At 42.0% G+C, this 24,900-nt stretch overlaps 1 protein-coding gene across 2 annotated transcripts in view; it reads left to right on the top strand.

Moving 5' to 3' along the window:
• Window positions 1-24,900, top strand: part of kirrel3a (kirre like nephrin family adhesion molecule 3a) — a 564,427-nt gene that overhangs the window by 526,676 nt on the left and 12,851 nt on the right. For both annotated transcript variants that reach the window (XM_048562289.1, XM_048562290.2), the window contains one exon: window positions 19,292-19,401. In XM_048562289.1, the coding sequence (XP_048418246.1) occupies window positions 19,292-19,401 (110 nt within the window). The remainder of the gene's footprint in view (window positions 1-19,291; window positions 19,402-24,900) is intronic.

Raw genomic sequence — 24,900 nt, 5'->3', positions numbered from 1 at the left:
TTGTCATAGGGCAAATCAGATTAGAGAGATGGATGCATGTCTCAAAGACTGGTGTGGGAGAATTAGATTCCAGTTTGTGGAGCTCTGGCATCTATATGGAAAGTGAAATCAGTACTGATGGAATGATCTCCACTTGAGTTATCCTAGGACCGATGATCTTGCCAACCACAACACTAGGTAAGTAGAGAAAGTTTTAAACTAAATAGTGGAGGCAAGGAATCAAATTTGGAAACCTCTGGTAAGTCAAAGAGAAGTGGCAATCAAAGAGGAAGGTATTAACGTGGGAAATGATAAATAGACAATGAGAAGAAAGGAAAAAGAATAAATATCTAAGGATCATCCAACAGAGGAAACTAAAGTTTACAAAGAGAGTAAAGGGATAAACGAAAGGTTTTGTCTTCAAATGCATGCAGCATTCAAAACTAAACAAATAAACTGAGTGAAAAAAAGAAATTTAATGTACAATCTGGTAGACATTTGCTGAGACATGGTAGCAGGATGACTTGAACATTGCAGGATGCAGTAAAAGCAGAAAGGATAGGAAACAAAGAAAAAGTGACAACTTTGTTAGTTAATAATGGCACTAGCACAATAGAGAGGGAAAACCCGAGTTCGGAAAACTGAAATGTGGAAACTGTTTGGTAAGAAACGGCAAATGATAAAAGCAAGAAATCATTTGTGGGAGTTGCATACAAGTCCACTAATAGCAACCACATAGAAGAATGGAGAATAAAAAAAGACAAATATTTGGAATGACTCAGCAATAATCATCCGAGATTATAATCCATATGTAGAGTAGAGGAATTAGATGCACAAAGATAGATGACGAGTTCATTGAATATTTTTGGGTAATCTCTTACAATATTATGTTCTAGAGCCAGAGGGTAGGCTGGTATTGTGCAATGAGGTAGGTTTAATGGATGTTCTTGTATTGAAGGTAGCAATGACCATAATATCTTAGAATTTTACAATCATTTTGAGGGACAGTGGATTTGGTTTGAGGCACTTAAAAAAGGAATTATGAGGGCATAAAAGCAAATCTGGCTAAAGTGACTTGGCATATTATGGAGAAGGAAACTGTAAACAAGAAAAAACAAATTTAAATCTATTATGTTATGAAATTGCTCAATAGAGATGCAATGACAGACATTTAAGGAGACATTTCAGAATAAACAGAATCAACACATTTCAATGAATAAGAAAAGTTCCGAGGGATGTACCTATGTCAGTGTTTAACTAAATGTTAAAGATATTAAACTGTTTGTAAAAAAAATACAAAATTGTGCAAAGGCAGGTGGCTGGTCAGACCATTGGACAGAATATTTTTAAAAAACAGCAAAATAGAGTACATAAAAAGCTAAGCTTTAAAGAAGAAAATAGAGAGCAAAGTGTGTAAGAAAGCAGTGGAAAATTGAACATGTATTTTGCTTCAGTTTTCAGTTTTAAAGAGGATACTCTTACAATACAACTCCAGCGAACATATTCATTACTGATCCAGTCTCTCTAAACACGGCAGTCCTGCCATCCTAGAAATCAGTCAGGGAAATCTTTATGGCACTCGTTCCATAGCCAGAACATTCTTCATCAGATAAGGAGGAATTTTCATGTTTTCCCCATGCCTGCATGGGTTTCCTCTGGGTGCTCCAGTTTCCTCCCATAGTCTAAAGATGTGCAGGTGAGGTGGATTGGCCATGCTAAATTGCCTATAGTGTCCAGGGATAGGCAGGCTGGATTAGTCGTGGTAAATGTGGAGTTATGGGGATAGGTTAGGTGACTGGTCTGGATGGGATGCTCTTCCGAGGATCAGAGCAGACTTAAGACCATAAGACCAGACGACATAGGAGTGGAAGTAAGGCCATTCGGCCCATCAAGTCCACTCCGCCATTTAAATCATGGCTGATGGGCATTTCAACTCCACTTCCCTGCACTCTCCCCGTAGCCCTTGATTCCTTCTGAGATCAAGAATTTGTCGATCTCTGCCTTGAAGGCATCTAACATCCTGGCCTCCTCTGCACTCCGTGGCTTGTTGGGTCTAATTGCCACTTTCTGCACTGTAGGGATTCTATGAGAGAAACATTGCAAACAATATTCTAGGTGTGGTCTTGCCAATGCCTTGTAAAATTGCAGCAAGACATCCCTATTTCTGTACTCAAATCCTCCTGCTATGCTCACTTTCAGCAACTGCTATACAGGGGCACCCAGGTCACATTACATCTCCTCCTTTCCCAATCTATTGCCATTCAGGTAATAATTTGCATTCCTGTTTTTGCTATCAAAGTGGATAATCTCACATGTATTCACATGATGTTTCATCTGCCATGCGTTTTCCTGTTCACTCAACTTGTCCAAATCACACTGAAGCACCTCTGCCTTCTCCTCACAACTCATCCTCTGACCCAGCTTGTGTCATCTACATACTTAGAAGTATTACATTTAGTTTCCTCAACTAAATCATTAATATATGTTGTAAATAGCTGGGGCCCAACGATCCCTATGGTACCCTACTAATCACTGCCTGCCAATCAGAAAAAGACCCATTCTTTCCTACTCTCTGTTTCCTGTCTGCTAATCAGTTCTCTATCCATGACAGTACACAATCACCAATTCCATGTGCTGTAATGTTACATGTTAGCCTCTTACTTGGGACCTTATCATTTAAGAATTTCACACTTACCTTGTATTCTGTGGTCTTAGGTTTAATGGTCGGTTGATAATTTTTGAGGACTTTGATGAAATATTCCAATCCTGCTTCTGTATGAGTCCAAATGCTGTATTAAGTCAACACAGAAGGATCTGTATATTCTTATTACTAGCTAACTGCAACAGCCAACAGGTAGGCTACGGAGTGTGGGAAATGAGCCCCTGAAAACCAAAAATGAATTCTCGAAAGTATAGAAGTAGCCCTCAAAAAAATCTGAAGAAGAACCCTCAAGATAAGAAATATATTGGCAGGCCTCTTACCTTTGAACAAAATTCAGTTTCACTCCATAAGAGTCTGTGCTATGAATGAGATTTGCAGTAGGTATAAAGAGAGATAAAGGTGATTTTTCTCCTTTTCTGCTTTTCCCTCAGCTCCACAGATTTTACCCAATAAGGTAATCTAGGAAAAGAATGGAAAGAACAGTGAGTGGATGCTGTAAATCAGGAGCAAAAAAGGAAGTTTCTGGAAAAGCTCGGCAAATCTGGCAGAATCTGTGAAGAAAATATCAGAATTACTGTTTCGGGTCTGGTGACCCTTCTTCAGAATGTAATCTCAGAACTCTCCTATCACAGCATCAGAGTACATTTCTGATTACTGGTATAGGGATCATAACCTGGAGAGGCCTGCATACCACTCCACTCTAGGCCAGCATATGGTGACTTGGTTTTATATGAAGAAAACTATTTGTAAGTCATAAATATTTTTATAACTCCCTAAAATATTTGGGGCAGTGAATTTTGGAATAAATTTCTCATTAGTTGTGTCACTGGGAACAGACCACCTGACAGCACAGTGAATGGGAGTGCAGCACAACCTCTCCCCGGCTGCACCTGCAATACCAGTCATAGAGCACCAAGAGATGTCAGAGAAATATTCGAGATTGTATAACTTTTTCCCTTTGTTTTAAATTCATTATAGCTTGCTACCCAAACAAGCTGCTAAGAGTGGTGTCTTCTACAACGGAGTGAGTTATTCATTCACCAGGACAGCAACAGAACATTCTAGAACAAAGCAGGCAAAGAGCCCACTATTTCCTCTGTATAAAATCAATCTGAAGGCATGTTAGATGGAAAACATAATTGCTGAGTTCATAGACAGTTTTCATTATAATGAAAGATTATTGGAAACAAAATGACAACTAATGAACATCACCATGTCTCCAAAGTGAGGCCCCTGAGTAGAAGTCAGAGAGGACTCTCATCAGATTCCTCCCCCAACTGTTCATGCCCTACAGTTGTCTCCATCCCTTTCTTTCTCCTTAACATATATTTCTCTCAGCTGTATTAAGCCCTACAAAGTGTTGTCCCCACACTTGTAGAAGACATCTGATAAAGTTACGTATTGTAAGGCTTGGTTATAGATGAGAAATTCAAAAAAAAATGGATGGCACCTGTCAGCAAAGTTAACCAGCAGTGGGGTGGGATGTGTGAATAGGGGATTTATATACAAATGCCATGGCTGTTTGTGGACATTAGCAGGTTGGATTCGAGAATCTATTGCAATTTTGTCAAACTCATGAATGATGTCAGACTAGAAAAGTCAGCAGAATGAATTAGCGAAAACAGACTGTTCAAAGTACGCTGGTGATGGAAAAATGGCAGATGCATTACTTACAGAGTACTGTGTATAACGTGCACGGATGTGCATGGTCTCCGTAAATGGTGATGAAAAGAACAAACAAACTCTATCAAGAAAGGAACTAGGCTCTTAATCATCTTAAGGTTCTGTATCAACAGCTGATACAATGAACAAAGCTGGGGAAGTTCTCAGGAAGGGTCACCAGACCTGAAATGTAAACTCAGATTTTTTCTTCACAGATGCTGTCAGACCTGCTGAGCTGCTCCAGCAACTTCTATTTTTGTTCCTGATTTACGCTGACAGTTCTTTCAGTTTTCAAAGTCAATATAATGCCGAAAGAGCTAAAAGACAGGGCAGATCACATAATGCATATTGCTCTTGCTAACCCCAACTTCATCATCATTTCGTAATTTCAGCCTGAGAATTCAAGCATCAGTTATGAAAAAAGACAGAAGGAATTTTGATGTCAAGTACTGAAAAGAACACCGGATTTGATCCTTTCAGGATATGCAAGATGATAAACAGTACAGTCTATGGAGTGAATTTCATGGAGATAGCAGGGAGTTTCAGCCACCAGGTAGAGAAGTTTCAAAAAACCCACATTGCTTTCTTTCAGGAACACCCACCAAGTTATAAGATAATCAGGTGATTAACAGGCCAGTAGCAAGTCTTCCAAGATTCAAAGAACCTTGGTACAGATCCCATGCCTGTGCAGAGTACCTGGCCAATTACAGGCTGGCAGCACTTTTATTCAGAAGGGCCACTAGAAGACGAAGATTGCTGCAGGAAATGCAGCAACTGGAGGCTTACAGTCATTGAGCCAGTCAAGGAAGAAGTGAACAATAGTAGGAGGGTTCCACAGGGTCAGAGCTGCAGGTGAGGACATTGTAAGGGTCACTCTGTGCACGTCCCTGCATTCGGAAGCTGTAACACTCAATCAGGTATTGAGTGAAGGAACACAAGCAATCCACACAGTCATGTTCCCTGCATGGTTACAGGCTAGGCAGATAGCAGAAGGGTCAAGATGAGGTCCTAGCGCATTAATTTCCCATTTAAGGATCAGAATTGGGGCAGAAGAGACATTCATGGACCCACCCATTGTGGGCTTAATTGGGATGGAGGTGGGAGGCTGAATATTTGTCATCCTCCTCCCAGTTAAGTGTCTATTGCCTCCAAGTTCCAAGTGGTTACCCTCTTTTGGAGGATGGGCCTATTGGGCTGAATTGCCTCTTGATGCAATGATATGAAATATTACATGCCCTGAACTTAACTTGTTTGTCACAGAAAGAGCAGGTTGGATACAGATCAGACCTGTGCTGGCTGTGAACTTATACCAAATCCTGTTTGGCTTTGCTCCCAGTAAAGTAACAACCCCATTTTCAAATCCTTCTGTAGCTTCACCCTTCTCTGCTACTGCAGGCTGCAGCACTCGAAGGTGTCTTCGCTCCTCTAATTCTGAATGCTTTTAATCAGTGTGCTACCAGTGGCCATGCCTATTATTGTGTCAGCCCTTAGCTTTGGAATTCCCTCCCTAAGACTCACTTTCTCCATCTTGTTTTCCTCCCCAATACAGTTTTTAGTTATCTATCCTAATATCTCCACAAATGGCGTATATAAAATTTTGTTAAATAAAGCTCTGTGAAGCAATTCAAAACGTTTTATTACAAGTTCTTTTTGTTTGTGTTGAAGGGCAGTTATGCAACCGGTTTAGCTTAAGCGGAGAATCAAAATCAGGCATCCGACCAAAACTATTCCCTGTTCCCTGCGGGGCATGTTTGTCAAATGTGGCATCAAACAATTAAGAACAAAGAACAAAGAAAATTACAGCGCAGGAACAAGCCGTTCGGCCCTCCAAGCCTGCGCCGACATGCTGCCCATCACAACTAAAACCCCCTTCCCTTCCAGGGAGCATATCCCTCTATCCCCATCCTGTTCATGCATTCGTCAAGACACCTTTTAAAAGTCACTATCATATCTGCTTCCACCACCTCCCATGACAGCGAGTTCCAGGCGCCCACCACTCTCCATGTAAAAAACGTGCCTCATACATCACTTTTAAACCTTGCCCCTCTCACCTTAAACCCATGGCCCCTTAGTAACTGACTCTTCCACCCTGGGAAAAAGCTTCTGACTGTCTACTCTGTCCATGCCCTTCATAATCTTGTAGACATCTATCAGGTCACCCCTCAACCTCCATCGTTCTAGTGAGAACAATCCAAGTTTCTCCAATCTCTCCTCATAGCTAATGCCTTTCATACTAGGCAACATCCTGGTTAATTCTTTTCTGTACCCTCTCCAAAGCCACCACATCTTTCTGACAGTGTGGCGAACAGAATTGTACACAATATTCCAAGTGCGGCTTAACTAAGGCTCTATAAAGCTGCAACATTACTTGCCAACTTCTAAACTCAATGCCCCAGCCAATGAAGGCAAGCATGCCTGATGCCTTGTTGACAACCTTCTCCATCTGCGTTGCCACTTTCAGTAACCTGTGTACCGGTACACCCAGATCCCTCTACCTATCAGTTCTCTTACGGGTTCTGCCATTTATTGCATATGTTCCATCTGGATTAGACCTTCCAAAATGCATTATCTCATATTTTTCTGGATTAAACTCCATCTGCCATCTCTCTGCGCAAGTCACCAACCGAGCTATATCCTGCTGTACCCTCTGATGGTGCTCATCACTATCTGCAATTCCACCAACCTTTGTGTCATCCGCAAACTTACCAATCAGACCAGTTACATTTTTCTCCAAATCATTTATATATAGCAAATAGCAAAGGTCCCAACAGTGATCCCTGAGGAACGCCACTAGACACAGCCCTCCATTTAGAAACACACCCTTCCACTGCTACCATCTGTCTTCTATGACCGAGCCAGTTTTTTATCCATCTTGCAAGCTCACCTCTGACCCCATATGGCTTTACCTTAGGTATCAGCCTGCCATGAGGGACCTTGTCAAAGGCCTTACTGAAGTCCCTGTAGACAACATCCACTGCCCTACCCACATCGATTATCTTTATTACTTCCTCAAAAAACTCAACTAAGTTCATGAGACATGACCTCCCCTTCAATAAACCTTGTTGCCTCTCGCTAATTATTAATAAAAATTTCCCTAATTGGTTGACAATTCAAAATTCAGTTTCCTTCCAACTTCCTTTATAATATTCTCGCAGCTCTAAAAACAGTTCTCACTGCGTCTTGCCTCAATCAACAGACAATAGACAATAGGTGCAGGGGTAGGCCATTCGGCCCTTCGAGCCAGCACCACCATTCATTATGATCATGGCTGATCATCCACAATCAGTATCCTATTCCTGCCTTATCCCCATAACCCTTGATTCCACTATCTTTAAGAGCTCTATCTATCTCTTTCTTGAATGCATCCAGAGAGTTGGCCTCTACTGCCTTCTGGGGCAGAGGATTCCATACATCCACCACTCTCTGGGTGAAGAAGTTTCTCTTCAACTCTGTTCTAAATGACCTACCTCTTATTTTTAAACTGTGTCCTCTGGTTCATCCAAAGAGGCCTGCTTAAATCTAATAAGTTCTGAGAGCAGTGATAATGTGCTGATTCAACCACCTTCCTTACCAAGCTGTCAGCTAAAAAGGTCACAGACATGTCTCAGTGGCTACAGTTTTGATCTCTGGGTCAGAAGGTTGTGGAATCCAATCCATACCTAGAGACTTAACCCCAACACTGAGGTCAACACTGCAGTCGCAGTCAGATTATGGCTGATTGGAATACACCTGAAGTCACCTGTTAATTAGGATTCAGAAATGAATTTGTGTTGAATGCCTATGATTAAGACAGCTACTCAGTAGGAGGAGTAGAAATTTCCAATTTCAGCTTCTTGTGCATCCCCAATTTTTTTTGCTGCTAAGTACATAGCTGTGAAGTGTCTTGAAAGTTTTTACTAAATGTGATGTCCAAATAAAAATGTTAGCTTTATTGATTTAAGTTACAACTCAGGATTTTTAAAGAATTTCTCAGCTCCTTCCTTCAAATTTTATGAGATTCTCAGTAGAGACATGAAGCATGCCACTTACTAAAGCACTGAAATAGTGTCTCTGAAACTTTATAAACCATTTTTTCATGTTATTTGAACCAGGAATACGCAGGGACAAGGGACAAGACTGTGTCTTTAGAATGTTAAAAACAAGAAAAGAACATTGAGAAAACTGAACAGCCTGTGAGCTAAGAGAATAATAACAATCCCTTGGAGCAAATGTCTGAGAATTGAGGCAGAGAATGATGGAAATTTAGAAGGATCTCTATAGAGAGAAGCTGTATTTGAAACTATTGGATTACAAAGATAGATTCGGACCACTGGACTCATCCTTATTGAAGAATCAACAAAGGCATTATGAGCACCAGGGAAAATCAAAATTACCCCAAGAGTTTTAAAGGCAATATGACAAGGATTCAGGCTAGGTTGCTCCCCATTTGAACACAAGAGAAAGTAAATGAGAAAGATCAGAGAATGCTGCAGCATGTATATGCAAAGTGAGCAAAATCATCTTGCAGAAAGATCTGAGGCACAAGGGAAATTAACTAAAAGAGCCTGTAATTGTGAGCAAAACAAGTTTCTTACAACCAAACTGTATGTATGCAAAAGTCATAGAAAGAGAAGCATTGTGGGTTTAAGAAAAATGACTACCTTAATTGTTCAAGTAGTAAGGACCACCAATTAGCAAGCTGTCAGCTAAAAAGGTGACAGACATGTCTCAGTGGCTACATCTTTGATCTCTGGGTCAGAAGGTTGTGGAATCCAATTCATACCTAGAGACTTAACCCCAACACTTAGGTCGACACTGCAGTATAGCAGGGAGAAAATGTTACACTTTCAGAGGTGCTGTCTTTTGGATTAGATGTCACACCAAGATCTGGCCTGTCCTTTCAAATGGGCACAAAAAATCCATGACACTATTTCAATTGAAAGCATGGGAGTTCTCCCTGGTGTTTAGATCAATATTGACCCATCAGTCAATGTCAAAAATAAGCTCTCTAGTCATTTTGAAGGAAGCAGTGGCATGGCAGTGTGATTACTCAACTAGCATCCTGCAGACCCAGGCTAATGCTCCGGAAAGACAAATTCAAACTGCACCTCAGCAGCTGGTGAAATTTAAATTCAGATAGCAAAATCTGGAATTCAGCACTACTTTCAGTAATAATTACTATGATAACCACCATCGATTACTGTAAATAATCCCACAGAACTCACCTCTTCCTACCTTGACTCAGTCTTCTCTCCCCGGTCCAATCCCTGCCCACATACATCCATAATTCCTCTGTCGCCTTATGCCGGTTCCAACCGCCTCCTCTTTAATGGTCGTGCATTACACATCCATTCCACACCAGGAGGGTCTTAGGGATCTCCGCTTCTTACTGGAGCAAAGACCTGAACCATCTCCACCTACCACCACCCTCCTCCGATTGGCCAAGCTCATTCTCACCCTCAACAACTTCTCTTTCAACTCCTCATTTTCTTCAGGTGAGACGGGTGGCCATGGGTACCTGCATGGGCCCTAGTTATGCCTGTCTCTTCGTGGGGTACATGGAACATTCCTTGTTCCAGTCCTGTACCAGCCCCCACCCACAACTCTTTCTCTGATACATCGATCATATCATCGGTGCTGCTTCCCTCTCCCACCCAGAGTTAGAAAGCTTCATCAATTTCGCCTCCAATTTCCATCCTGCTGTCACTTTCACCTGGACTATCTCTGACTCCTTCCTTCCCTTCCTCGACATTTCTGTTTCCATTTCTGGAGATAGACTGGCCACTAATATCCACTACAAACCCAGTGACTCCCACAGCTACCTGGACTGTACATCTTCACAAAGTGTGTAGCTGGATGAACACAGCAGGCCAAGCAGCATCTCAGGATCACAAAAGCTGTGCTCCTGAGATGCTGCTTGGCCTGCTGTGTTCATCCAGCTACACACTTTGTTATCTTGGATTCTCCTGCATCTGCAGTTCCCATTATTTCTATACATCTTCACACCCCACTTCCTGTAAAGACTATGTCCCATTCTCTCAGCTTCTCCGTCACTCATGTTCGGATGATGCCTACTTACAAAGGAGCCTCCGAAATGTCCACCTTCCTCCTCAACCAAGGTTTCCCCAGCTCCATAGTCAACAGGGCCCTCAACGTGACCACACGTCTGCCCTCACCCTTTCTCTTGATTCCCGCAACAGCAACAGGGTTTCCCTTGTCCTTACTGATCATCCCACCAGCATCCTCATCCAGAAGATCATCAGGCACCACTTCGACCACCTCTAGCAAGATACCACCACCCAGTCCCATATCCCACATACCAGGCCTTGTTACCACTAGCCTGCCATCACACACTACCTGTAACTACCTGATATTAGTTACTAATAATCCCCATTAACAGCCTGATCGTTATCAACTGTTTGTCTGTCCAACTGATCTTCTCTCTCTTTAGGCTCTATCCTATTGTTTACTCCTTACCCCATCCCTCTCCCATTTTTCTGCATATAAACTGACGTTTTCCCAGCCACTAGCCATTCTGAGGAAGAGTCACCAAACCTGAAACGTTAACTGTTTTTTTTCTTTCACAGATGCTGACAGACCTGCTGAGCTTATCCATCAACTTTGTTTTTGTATTGTAAAAGCCTATCTCATTCAATCAGGGTTTGGTCAGCTCAGTTGGCTGACAGCTGGTTTGTGATGAGTGACACCAAATGCATGGATTCCATTCCTGTACCAGTCAACATTACCATGAAAGTCACGTCTTCTCAACCTCCCAGTTGCTTGATGACTGGTGAATTTCAGGGTAAACTACCACCAGTCATCTCTCTCTAATGAGAGAGCAGCCCTACTGTCTGGTAGGAGCACAGTACTTTTATCTGATCCATGAACATTCTTTAGGAGGTGAAATCTGCTATCCATACCCTGTCTGGTTAGCATATGACTCCAGACCCATAGCAATATGTTTGACTCTTAACTGCCCTCTAAAATAGACTAGCAAGCTACTCAGTTCAAGGGCAATAAAAGACAATAAATATTGGCCTTGCTAGCTTATCCACATCCCTTGAATTTAACATGTTGATTGTGGGAGCCTGCTGTGAGCAATTAGGCTGCTAGATTTCCTATCTCAAAAGCGACTGCTTCAAAAATTACTTTATTAACTTTGACAGTGTCTCAGAGCCTTCCCAGGCCATGATTGGGCTTAATAAAATACAATTATTTCTTTAAGTAATACGTCAGGTTTACTGAACTGTAAACATAAATTAATCTATTATCATAAATACAAATACAATAGCACAGTATTATTTTCAAGATAATTCTGGTGTTCTTCCCAGCAATTCCATATCACAGATTCTCTGATGAGACTATCGCTATCAAATTCAGCATAATGACTGAAAGAATGTCAGGCCACAATATACTTTCAAAACTTTTTTAAGACCATTTTGGAGGAGACAACATTAAAATGAAATGTATCTTTCTGACTCCATTATTAGATCAGCCATTAATAGAAATCAAAATTGTATTTCCACACAAAATAATCAAACACATTCTCCAATAGATGAAACTGGACATCTTCACTAATGGCCACAACCAGGTCTGCAATGTCTGTTTCAGTGATGGACAGCACTATCGTCAATGATTATAAGGATATGGGCAGTTCCTATGCCCTGTGTCTCTGCTGTCTCTAGTTGTGCACTTGCTTGTCCTACAATAGAAAGGAGAATGCCTTGTGTAACCTATCTGGGTAAAGTAGTTGTCATGGTAAAATAGCTGGCAATGAGACATAGATACAAGGCAGGCAGCAACATGGGGCGCGGGGGTCGGAGGGCAGTGAGGTGAAGCTGTGACCATGATTGGACTGCCATGTCACTGACTGGGGTATGATGCATAGAGCAGTAGTTGAGGCTAGTAATGCCATTTCCCTGACTTTGACAACTCATGTAACATCATTGAATGTGTAGCAGCAGCCCATCCATGTCCCCTGAGCTTGATCACCAGTATGGACTAGCAAGGTTCTCTAATAAATGCCAAGCTATGGCCACCATCAACAAGAGACTATCTAACCATTGCACCTTGACATTCAATGATGCTACCATCATTGAATCCCCCTACTATTAACATCCTGGGAGTTATCATTGATCAGAAACTCAACTGGATTCATCACATAAATACAGTGGCTACAAGAGCAGGTCAGAGGCTAGGAATACTATGACAAGTAACTCACCCTCCTGACTCCCCAAAAGCTGTCCACCATCTACAAGGCACAAGTCAGGAGGGTGATGGAATACTCCCCACTTGCTGGGATGACTGCAGCTCCAACAATACTCAAGAAAGCTTGACACATCCAGGAAAAAGCAGCCCGTTTGATTGGCACCGCATCCACTCCATCCACCACCAACGTTCAGTAGCAGCAATGTGTACTATCTATGAGATGCACTGCAGAAATTTACCAAAGATCCTCAGAGAGCACTTTCCAAGCCCACGACCACAAGGGGAGCAGATATTAGGGAACACCACTACCTCCGAGCCACTCACCATCCTGACTTGGAAATATATCACCGTTCCTTCACGGCCGCTGGGTCAAAGTCCTGGAATTCCATTCCGAATAGCATTGTGGGTCAACCCACAGCACATGGGCTGCAACAGTTCAAGAAGGCATCTCACCACCACCATCTTCTCGAGGGCAAGGGATGAGCAATAAAAGCCGGCCAGCTAGCAATGCCCACATCTCACAAAATGAATAAATAAATAAATCTTTGACTCCTAGCATTGACCAGCCAAAATCTCTAACCCTTAAACCCTTGCACTGACCAGCAAGGTTTTCCTTTTGTCTTTGCAGAAATCTTTTGCACACCACAGCCTCACTTGACCTCTCCGTGGGAAGGCCTGTAATACTGCCTCTGAAAACATTGGAATCCCCTTTCTTCATATTGCACCATTCTTCAGAGCTCTCTGACTTCTAAATCCTTTTCAGAACACTTCCAACATCTGCTACAACCACAGAACGCCATCCCAGCCCTGCAACATTTACACAAAGCTTATTTGCCACTGGCGTCAGAGACAACAGTCACAGGGTAATTCCATATCCCAATCTCCCATCCATTTTCAGCTTCTGTCCAGTTTCATTTTATCTCCAGTATTCATGCCACAATTGTGTCTGGTTTAGTTTGTTTCTGGTGGCTTTCTATCCCGTGCTTTTTTTCCCAGTTCCAAAGTACCTCCCTCATTCAAAATTACACTTAAAGGACAGCCATAAACAAGAAAACTCCTGAAGAATTTCCAATCAGTGTGTTATTATTCAGCAAAACCTCTGTCCTTCTGGAGCAAATATAAGTAATCACTCCATTAATACAACAGCACAGAATCAGCACATATTCCAGCTGCTTCTAGACAATATGTTAAAAAGTGAAATGCCCCGAGCAAACAAAGGATCACAGTTAATGTTAATTCAGGCAGTACCAGCTTGTTCTTTCTTTTGAACTGTGCACTAATTGGCTGCAATGTAATATATTAGAATTGGTGTACAGAGATATCATAGGCCATAGATGACATGCGTAACCCGAAAGGGTTCACTGAGCATTGCTTCAGCTGTGCCAGTGATTGTGATACATGTTTACAAACCTTCAATTCCATCCCCTTACTTCCTAATGATGTAACAGGCTCTGGGATTTTGGGACAAATTTACTGGGGCATCCAATGGAGCATGAGGATCAATAATTACTACTAACAGGCTTTAACAGCGCAAAGCATGCTGATAAGTAGCCAAATCCAGCTACTCACTCAGCCATTCGAAGTCCACAAATTACAGCAAAGTATAGAGCTATACAAGAGCTATAATAAAGAAAATAAAGATAATGTGGTATCATAACTGTCCAAACCCCAATTCAAAGTATGTGATGTGTTGGGCACTGATTAACTGATCTATATACAGCCTAAACAAGCACCCCTTCTTAATGTATTGTGCTGGAGACTGCCTCCAGAACTACAGGAAACTAGGAAAACTACAGGCAAATAATATTGTATCAATTGTTGCTATTTGAAGTTTGACATTTTTGAAAATGTCCCGATGGATGCAAAGTGTAAAGCTCCTGCAACACATCTATCAGCAACTGTCAAGTTCTGTACAACCAGCAGGATGAGTCCAATTGGTTTAGGGGCTGGACTACCATACGCATGAGTTGAAATCTTGTTATAGTAAGTTATCAAATGAAATTAGGTTATTCTGGTAGTTTGTGACACCAGGAAACAAATTATGACAGAAACTGCCAGATTGTCATAAAGATCTACAGTAATTCATTAAAGGTCTTCACGGACAGGAATCTGCTGCTTTGATCCTTATCTGAGCCATCTGTGGAACCAGTCCTAAAGAAATTGAACATAAGCAAGAAGCACAACTTTGCTACTGTCACACACATTACAAAAACAAATGTGATTTGAGGTTATGTATAATTTAGGAGCAGGAGGAAGCCACTTAGTCCCTTTTGACTGCTTTGCCATGCAACAAAGTCATGGCAGATCTGATTACTTGATATTCCCAGCTATCAGCTAAAACTGATCTGGTTGGTATGTTTGTTTGTTGAAATTATATTTTCTAATCAACATGTTGAGTGGTGTCATTCCACATCTCTGAAGCAGATGAATCTCAGCCTCCTCGACACTAGCACTGCACCACAAAGACCCAACTAGTCCTATTGAAGTGCTAGGAATCTAACAGGTGAGGGCAGCTGAAACTGACTGACCATCCATTGGACTCCCCATGAATAGGGCCACTTCAGTTAGTCAAGACATGCAAAAATAATGCCACCCCAAATAGTAACTCCCATTTTGTCTGCAGTTATTTCTATTTCAATCAAGTGTTGCAGTTAGTGTTTCAGCTTAGTGAGATTTTACTTATTTATTGAGCCATTTGAGTTCTAATATCTACCCCCACTGCCACCCCAACACCAACATCCATATGGGAAGGATAAAAACCAAAAGAACTGCGGATGCTGTAAATCAGGAACAAAAACAGAAGTTGCTGAAAAAGCTCAACAGGTCTGGCAGTATTTGTGCAGAAAAAAATCAGAGTTAACGTTTCGGGTCTAGTGACCTTTCCTCAGGAACCCAAAACGTTAACTCTGATCTTTTCTTCACAGATGCTGCCAAATCGGCTGAGCTTTTCCAGCAACTTCTGTTTTTGATCCAAATGGGATGCACCATTTTCCCCTCCATACTTGCATTCTATTTTATCCTCACCACTTTACCATCCCTTGTCGCTGCTGTGATCCTCCATCATCCACTCCTACTGCAATCACTGTCCATTTTGATGAGACAAGCCAGAGCAAGACTTGCACAGTTACTGATAGGACCCTGGCGAGTGTTGTAGAACAGAGACTTAATTCAGTAACAGGTGCATATTTCATTGAAAATTGCAAGACAGGTAAACAGGGTGGTGAAAAAGGCTTTTGGTGCACTTGCCTTCATTGCTCAGACCACTGAGTATCGGAGTTGGGACATCATGTTGCAGTTGTACAGAACGCTGGTGAAGCCACTTTTGGATTACTGTGTACAGTTCTGGTGTCCCTGCTTTAGGAAGAGTATAATTAAATTGGAGAGGATGCAGAACAGAAACACAGATGTTACCAGGACTGGAGGGCTTGAGTGACCTTATAGAAGGTCATATGATCATGTCGAACGTAAATGAGGTGAATTGCAAAAATCTTTTCCCTAGGATGGGAGGGTGTCCAAAATTAGAGAGCATAATTATAAGACGAAAGGAGAAAGATTTAAAAGGGAACTGAGGGAAACATTTTCACACAGAAGTGGTTCATATGTGGAATGAGCTGCCAGAGGAAATAATAGATGAAGGTTAAGTTATAATATTTAAGACATTTGGACAGGTACACAAATAGGAAAATTTAGAAGGACATGGACCAAGTGCAGACAAATGGGATTCTTTTAGTTTGGGAAACTTGGTCTGCATGGATGAGTTGGGCCGAAGGGTCAGCTTCCATACTGTATGACTCTATGGCTCCATGACTGTTTCTTAGGAGCTGCTGGATCGTCTCACTTTCCCTGATAGAAGCCACCAACACCCAGATGTTCCACGACCAACCCAACGTAACCCTACAAATCAACGACAACAGAACCATATGCACTCCACATCTCAACTTCAAAACGTCCAACTACAACGTACAGGCATCTCTAGGACTATTCCCCCCAATTCACTAGCACCCCTCCTACAGACCAAGTCCCAGATGACAGTTGGTCGCAGTCTGGATGACCCTGGGCAGACCTTGCACCACACTAGACTTATTTCAGGACTGCAAAATTCAGACACACTGGAGCTCAATCCCTAAACTAACAGGATCAGAACCCTAGGTCTAACTGGTTACAGCCATACAGCTGTAAGGACAAAGCAGCAAGTAATGATCCGAAACAGTGTTGGCTGACACCCACAGCTGCATATGAGGCTATTTCAGAAACACACTATTCTAGACTCTTTGTGTTAAGTGAAGTTTGCATAGTGCCATTTGAAAAGGCTACATTGCACATGCATAGATAGAAAGCAATATATTGGAACTGGCTTCAGTTGAAGGGGTATGTGAATAGTAAGTGAGGAGGTATATGGGGAAAGGGGTTTGAATGTAGGGAGTTGGGTGGGAATTGGGAGGAGCAAGACTGGCCCGCTGACCTTGTTAAAATGTGGATGCATTGGTGTCAGGAGACACATGTTGCCTGCTGCATGGTTTTTGCTGTTGGGTTTCTGAGTCATTGAGTTTCTTGAATGACTATGAGTTAATTGCGAAATCATAGTAAATTCCAGCAAGTTGTCTTACTAATTAGATGAAAATACATGAGGATCTCAGCATCTAGTGGCATATTTGACCGACCACCTGAACTTCATTGCTTCAGGTTTCCCTATGGTGGCCATCTGATTTTTGGCCTTTTGCCTTGATTGAGTTCATTTGCTTGGCCATTCTCACTGTGGTCAGAAATGGACAATCTTGCTTATCACGTCAGTAGATTAAGAACTTAGTCAAAAGAGATAAACTTCTTAACCAAAAGAGACAAACTTCAAAGGAGAATGGGAGGCTAAAGAGATGGAATTACGTAAGGAAGGCATTCTAGATTGCTCCAAATGGCTGAACGTTCATTGTTTTGAAATCAAAATCTTGGAGCGTTTCCCTTAAACCGCACATTTGGAGCACTTTCGTCACACAAACTGTGGCAAGGTCACCATCAAGCTCTCAAAGAAAACTAGGGATAGCAACTAATGCTGATCCGAGTAGTAGTTCCCAATGCCATGAATGAAACAAATAAATAAATCTGTTTTGATTTAAGCAAAGCTTCAGAAACTTGTCCTGTTTTGATTAGAGACCCATTTGTGGCATTTGAAGTTTGGAAGCTCCACCAAGAGGAATCACATCCCTAAACATCAAAAAACTGAGTGATGAAGAAAGCTTGGAATACCCTGGCTCTTCGGGCGTAGACAGAGATAAAACACAAGAAAAGACAGACTCATACAGTATCTTAGCAAAGCTTTTTTGATTTTGCAGTTAATTGAAATCCCACAAGTAGCAGTAACTGGTCTGATTGGCTCACTGGTTTTCATCTACATCCCATTTTGTAGTGGGAAGAAAATTCCTTAGGATGCCAGAAAAAAATATTTTCTGCAGCAAAATATGAGAAGCATTATGGAATAAACACTAGCTTTCAAGGAAATTATTCTTTAAACCAAAAACTGAATGCCCTCATTTATTTTAGCAAAACCAAAGAAACATACTTCACAGGTTAATACTAAATTTTCTCTTAATTAGATATTCAATTCTGCCAAAGTCACCCCAAAATGATTCTTAATCTTCATGGGTTTACTTTTGTTCATTGTCTTCCATAGCCTGGTAATTTCAAACCCCAAAATTAACCCTAGATAAGATCTCTCTGCTATAAGATGAATCTTCCAGCTTCCTTTTAACTCTTCATGAACTTAATGTTTCCAGTCCGAGTATGCATTTACACCAATGTTCAAGCACAATAAACCTTAGAAATTTTCAACCTCTAGCAGTCTCTTTGTGATTAAGAATTTGGCAGACTAACGTGTCTGTGATATATCTGCCAATAACCCGATATCACAATTACTTTCTCTGTACACTGACATTTCAAAGCCCACCACAATGGCAACAGAAATCATGTGAGTCTTGTATCCAGGTAGATATCCTTAAGAGTTCAAGTATTTTTAATCTTCAAACTAAAATCACAGCAGTTTACAATCAGCTATTCTCAACATCTTTCTGGACACCCACAGACTAACTACTGTTAACACATATGCTGCTGCGATTGTCTTCAGGTGTAAGCACATTGCATCTCCTTCCCAGCAAAACAGTCTGAGCTCACTTTAACTTTAACAATTAAATCACACACTTGTTATTAGCAAATGTCAGAATAATTACATGATCCCCATTTTACCCTCAATTAGAGACATCATCCCAAAACATAAGAAGCTCATAAATCTCATAATTGTAGCATCTTTCATCAAATGGAAACACCTCCAACAATGCAGCAGCCCTTCAGTACTACATTGGGACGTCAGTCGAGAGTATGAAGATCTTAGGTCCAGTTTTGCAGAGGTTTACACAATAACAGAGGGTTAGAAAAAGGGAACTGCAGAACACTGTGCCAAATGAAAGTAGCATCAAAAGGACAGTGTTAAAGCAAAAAAAAACATGAATTTAGACTGGAGGCAAGAAGTCCATCAGAGTGATTATTACTTAGTGTGTAAACTGGCAGATGATAAATTTGATACAGGTGGGGAGGTGTATAAATCCACGTGTTACTTAAGGAATGGTTAGATGCTGTGATGATGGCGGGATGTAAATTTTTCCTGATCAATGAGTCTGTGTTTTTCGATTGTGTATCCTTTTGTATACTAACCTGCATTCCGTGTCCTTCGCAGTGCTTGACAGCTCATTGATTCCAAAATATGACTGTCCAGTGGAGGCGAAGTTTGACTTCTGCACACTGATTATTTTTCAGATGGTAAAGGTGATGTCTCTGCTAAAAATGATATCCGTGTCGAAATAGTCCACAAGGATCACAATGGAACCCAGCAACCTGGAGAACAGACAACAATTAAAAATGTGATGGTAAGTTCAGGACTTTACCAGCAGCTGCTCTCATTTACATCCTCACTGACTTGATGGACAAAGGATCTGTGTAATGTGAAACAAGCAACAAGAAGCATATGGTTCAACCTACAGTCCAAGGCCCCATCCTGTCTGTACTAAACTAACTGTTCACAGTCAGGGCATTGGTACCCAACTGTGGCAAGAGTCACAGAATAGACCACTAAGCCATGGTTCCTGCTTCTAAATATAAATATATTGAGAGTTCATATACTCAGTTTCTACTCATTTACCATGTGCACTCAATATGGATATATAGCTATACAGTATACATAGCATAATCAAGCTGTCCAACAGTGCACAATTACAGAGTGAGCACAGTTCCCACTTGCAAACTAACAGCATGAACACAGTCTCAGTGTATACTGACAATATGGACACACAGTCCCACACTGCACACTGACTGCATGAACACCGTACTATAATATACACTGACAGCATGAAAACACAGTCCCACAGTGCATGCTGACAGCATGAACACATACTGAGGATAACCTCCATTATAATGTGTGGCACTGTTAACATGCTAAATGAGACAGACTTTGAATACATCTATACAGTTTTACAATGTTTGCTTACAGTACAAACACACAGACCTTCTCCATACACTAAGAGTAAGAACACAGTCCACAGAATACACTGACAACATGAACACACAGTCCACAGAATACACTGAAGTTTCAAAGAAATTAAACCGGATGGACTATCTAGCCTTGACCTAGGCACCCAGAAACAACAACAGCTAAAACAGCCGTCACCCTGCAGACCATGCTTACTAACATCTGGGGATACTGCCAAAGTTGGGAGGGCTGTCTCAGATTAGTCAAGCAACAACTTCACAGTCATACTCACAGAATCATACCTGGCAATGTTCCAAACATCAGCAGAGGTAGTGACACACTGCAATACAATCGGGAGTGAGTTGCCCTGGAGTTAACAACATTGACTCTGGACAAGTCTCATGGCAACAAGTTAAACATGGCTAAGGAGACTTCTTGTTGATTACCAGATGCCATCATTTCTCAGGACTCAGTACTCTCCCATGTTGGATATACTTGGAGGAAGCACTGAGGCTGACAAGGATGCAGAATGTACTCTGGGTTGGTGATTTCAATGTCAACCATCTATACTGGCCTGACATCAGCATTACTGATTGGGTCTGAAAGGACCTAGCCACTAGACTGGGTCTGGGGCATGTGACAAAGGAAACATATGTGGCCTCATCCTTATCAATTTGACCATGGCAGTGTAAGTAAGAGTGAGTACTACACAGTCCTGGTGGAGACAAAGTCCCATCTTCAGACGGGGAATACCATCTGTCATGCTGTATGGCACTACCACAGTGTTAGATGGGACAGACTTTGAACAGAGTTAGCAACTCAAGGCTTGAGTGCTCTGGGACATCAATAGAACTGTACTCCAACACAATCTGCAACCTTGTGACCTGACATATCCCTCACTTTACCATTATCATCAAGCCAGATGATCAACCCTGGTTCAATGGAGAGTGCAGGAGGGCATGTCAGGATCCGTGCCAGGCATACTTAAAAACAAGGTGCCAATCCAAATAGGACAACTTGCATATATTTTAAGGGTGACACAGTGGGTCAGTGATTAGCACTGCTGCGTTGCAGTGCCAGGAAGTGGGGTTCAATTCCACCCTCGGGCAACTGTCTGTGTGGAGTTTGCACATTCTCCCGTGTCTGCCTGGGTTTCCTCCGGGCGCTCCGGTTTCCTTTTGCAGTCAAAATATGTGCAGGCTAAGTGGACTGGCCATGTTAAATTGCCTGTAGTGTTGAGGGGTGTGTGGATTAGGTGGGTTATAGGGTGATGGCTCTGGGTGGGATGCTCTGAGGGTCGGTGTCGACTTGTTGGGCCAAAGGGCCTGTTTCAACACTATAGGGATTCTACAAAACAATATATTAGCGAGTGATAGAGAGAGTTAAGCAATCCCGTAACCAATGGATCAAATCTTAGCTCTGCAGTCCTGCTACATCCAGTCATTAATGGTGGTAGGCAATTAAGCAACTTATTGGAGGAGATGGCTCAATAAATATCTCCATCCTCAAAAGTGTAAGAGCTTAGAACATCAGTGAAAAATATACAGCTGAAGCATTCGCAACAATCTTCAGCCAGGTGTGTCAAGTGGATGATCCATCTCAGCCTATGGTTGCCAACATAACAGGCGCCAGTCTTCAGCCAATTCGATTTACTCCACGCAATATCAAGAAGTGGTTAAGGCAATGGATACTGCAAAGGCTATGGGCCCTAACAACATTTCAGCATTAATACTGAAAACTTGTGCTCTAGAACTTGCCACACTCCTAGCCAAGCTGTTCCAGTACAGTTACAATATTGGCACCTATCTGACAATGTGGAAAATTGCACATAAAAAGCAGGATAAAACCAACATGATCAATTACTGCCTCATCAATTTGCTTTTGTTCATTACTAAATTGATGAAAGGTATCATCAATAGTGCAATCAAGCAGCACCTGCTTAGCAACTACCTACTCACTGATGTCCAGCGAATGTAATGTTGTCGTTTATCTCAAGAGGGTTGGAATATAAAAGCAGCAATGTGCTTCTGAGGCTTTATAAAGCTCTGGTTAGGCCCCATTTAGAATACTGTGTCTAATTTTGGGCCCCACACCTGAGGAAGGACATACTAGCCCTGGAGCGTGTCCAGCGGAGATTCACACGGATGATCCCTGGAATGGTAGGTTTAACGTATGATGAACGGCTAAGGATCCTGGGATTGTACTCATTTGAGTTTAGAAGGTTGAGGGGAGATCTAATAGAAACTTACAAGATAATGTATGGTTTAGGAGGGGTGGACACTAGGAAGTTGTTTCCGTTAGGCGGGGAGACTAGGACCCGTGGGCACAGCCTTAAAATTAGAGGGTGTAAATTTAAAACTGAAATGAGACGACATTTCTTCAACCAGAGAGTGCTGGGCTTGTGGAATTCATTGCCGCAGAGTGCAGTGGAGGCCGGGACGTTAGATGCCTTCAAGGCAGAGATCGACAAATTCTTGATCTCACAAAGAATCAAGGGCTACGGGGAAAGTGCAGGGAAGTGGTGTTGAAATGCCCATCAGCCATGATTTAAATGGCAGAGTGGACTTGATGGGCCAAATGGCCTTACTTCCACTCTTATGTCTTATGGTCCAGTTTAGGTTCCACCAGGGACACTCAGCACCTGACCTCATTACAGCCTTGGCTCAAAATGGTCAAAGCGTTAAATTCCAGGGGTGAAGTGAAAGTGACAGTCTTGATATTAAGGCTGTACTTGACCAAGTCTGGCATCAAGGATCCTGAGCAAAACAGGAATCATTGGAAATCGGGGAGAAACTCTCTGCGGGTGGAAGTGACATCTGGCACATAGAAAGATGGTTGTGGTTTCAGCAGGGCCGTCTACTCTGCACTAGTTCTTCAGACTTGTGTCCTTGGCCCAACCATCTTCAGCTGGTTTATCAACAACTTTTCCTTCATAATAAGGTCAGAAGTGGGGATGTTTGCCAATAATTGCACAATGTTCAGCACCATTTACGACTCCTCAGATAATGAACCAACCCAAGTTCAAATGCAACAAAATCAGGACAATATCCAGGCTTGTGCTGAAAAGTGACAAGTAACATTCATGCCACAGACATGCCAGGCAATGACTATCCCCAATAAGAGATATTCTAGACACTGTCTTTGATGTTCAATGGTGGTACCATCTTTTAAATTACTGGGAAGCAATTTCATATCTATATAATTCAGGTACTTTTTTCAGTGTCACACACCAGGATCATATCACTTTGCACTCACTTACACTTACAGTTAACCAAGCCACCCACTCATGTGGACCATTTCATGATTTTTTTTTATTAAACGTCATCCCCTGTATCAAACTGCCTCTTGCTTGGTAGGCTTGTGTCTGGCACTGGTGTTTCTGATGCCATTTCAGCCTCCCTCCAACGGTCAGGAAGATCATTCTTAACCTGGTACGGAGTCTTCTACCCATTAGCAACTTTTCCAGTGTTATTCCTGCAGCTGATTGCAGGGTAGTCCTGTAACCAAATAAGAACTGTGACAGTTTGTATCCAGTGAGGTTGCAGGCTGTTTCTTCAATCCAGCCTTCAAAGTTTGGAATTTTCTGAAGAAGGGTCTCGTCCTGAAACATCAACTTTCCTACTCCTCTGCTGCCACCTGACCTGCTGTGTTCCTCCAGTTCCACACTGTGTTATTTCAAAGTTTGGACTGCTCTTTCTGCCAGGCCAATGAATGATAGATGGTATGTTGAATTCTATTTGACTTTAGGAAAAACCCAGATTCCCTGCTGGTAAATAATGGCCCAATACCTATGACCAACACTTTTAGAACTCCGTGTTTTAAAAAAATATGCATGTAGGTAAATGGACTCTATGCATGTCGAAACATTTGACATGGGGTCTATAATGACTAAGAACAATAAGCCCATGAAAGGGCCTACATAGCCGACATGTACTGGAGTCTAAGATTTACCCAGTCATTCCTACAGATGTGGGGAGCTGTTGGCAGTTACTTTTGTCCTTTTTGGTTCTCTGGGCACTACCCCACCAACATGACTATGTCTACATCCAGGCCTGCCCATCAGACGTAGCTTCTCACTAACATCTTCATTTTGGAGACCACTGGATGGCCCAAATGGAGTTCAGCCAGCATCTGGTGGCAACCCTTTCTCGGAACAATCACTCTTGCTCTCCATAACAACATGCTATCCTCTACTGTGAACTAGTCTCTCTGAATCAAAAAAGATTTCAATTCCAGTTGTGATGGACATTTGGTTTCCCCCATCACCACTAGTTGAGTTTTGAAAGGGCCAGATTTTTCTGTGTCCAAAGTCTGATTTTGTTAGCTGGTGACTGAGAACATGTCTGGAAAATTTAATATCATTAACAAACTCTTTCATTGGCGGCACCACTAGTGGTGCATCAGCTAACAGGATGCAGCTTAATACATCCGCATTTGCTACTCGGTCTCTCTGACGGTGTTCTAACTTGTAATTATAAGCACCTAGTATTAGTGGGGCTTGGGGGTCATAAAATACCTTAACTATGTCTGTCAATTCTTAAAAGGTTTCAGTATCTGGTGCCTCAAGGGAAAGTCAGGCTCCTAATAACAAAAAACTGCAGCTCCACAGGCTGTCAGGAGAGTTACCCGTTGCTTTTTGTCTGTACAACGTCATTTACCCAGAAACAATAACAGATTCTTTCCACGTTCTGGACCCAGTACTCATTGGTAGGATTGAACAAGTCATAGGATCATACAGCACGAAAACAAACCCTTTGGTTCAACTTGTCCATGTTGACAGGAATATCCTAAACTGATCTAGTCCCATTTGCCAGTATTTGACCCATATCCCTTTAAAACATTTCTATTCATGTACCCATCCAGATGTTTTTAAATGCTGCATTTGTACCAGCCTCCACCA

The sequence above is a fragment of the Stegostoma tigrinum genome, chromosome 32, assembly GCF_030684315.1.
Source record: "Stegostoma tigrinum isolate sSteTig4 chromosome 32, sSteTig4.hap1, whole genome shotgun sequence".
Lineage (NCBI taxonomy): Eukaryota > Metazoa > Chordata > Chondrichthyes > Orectolobiformes > Stegostomatidae > Stegostoma > Stegostoma tigrinum.
This window is presented reverse-complemented; position numbering and strand designations above follow the sequence as displayed.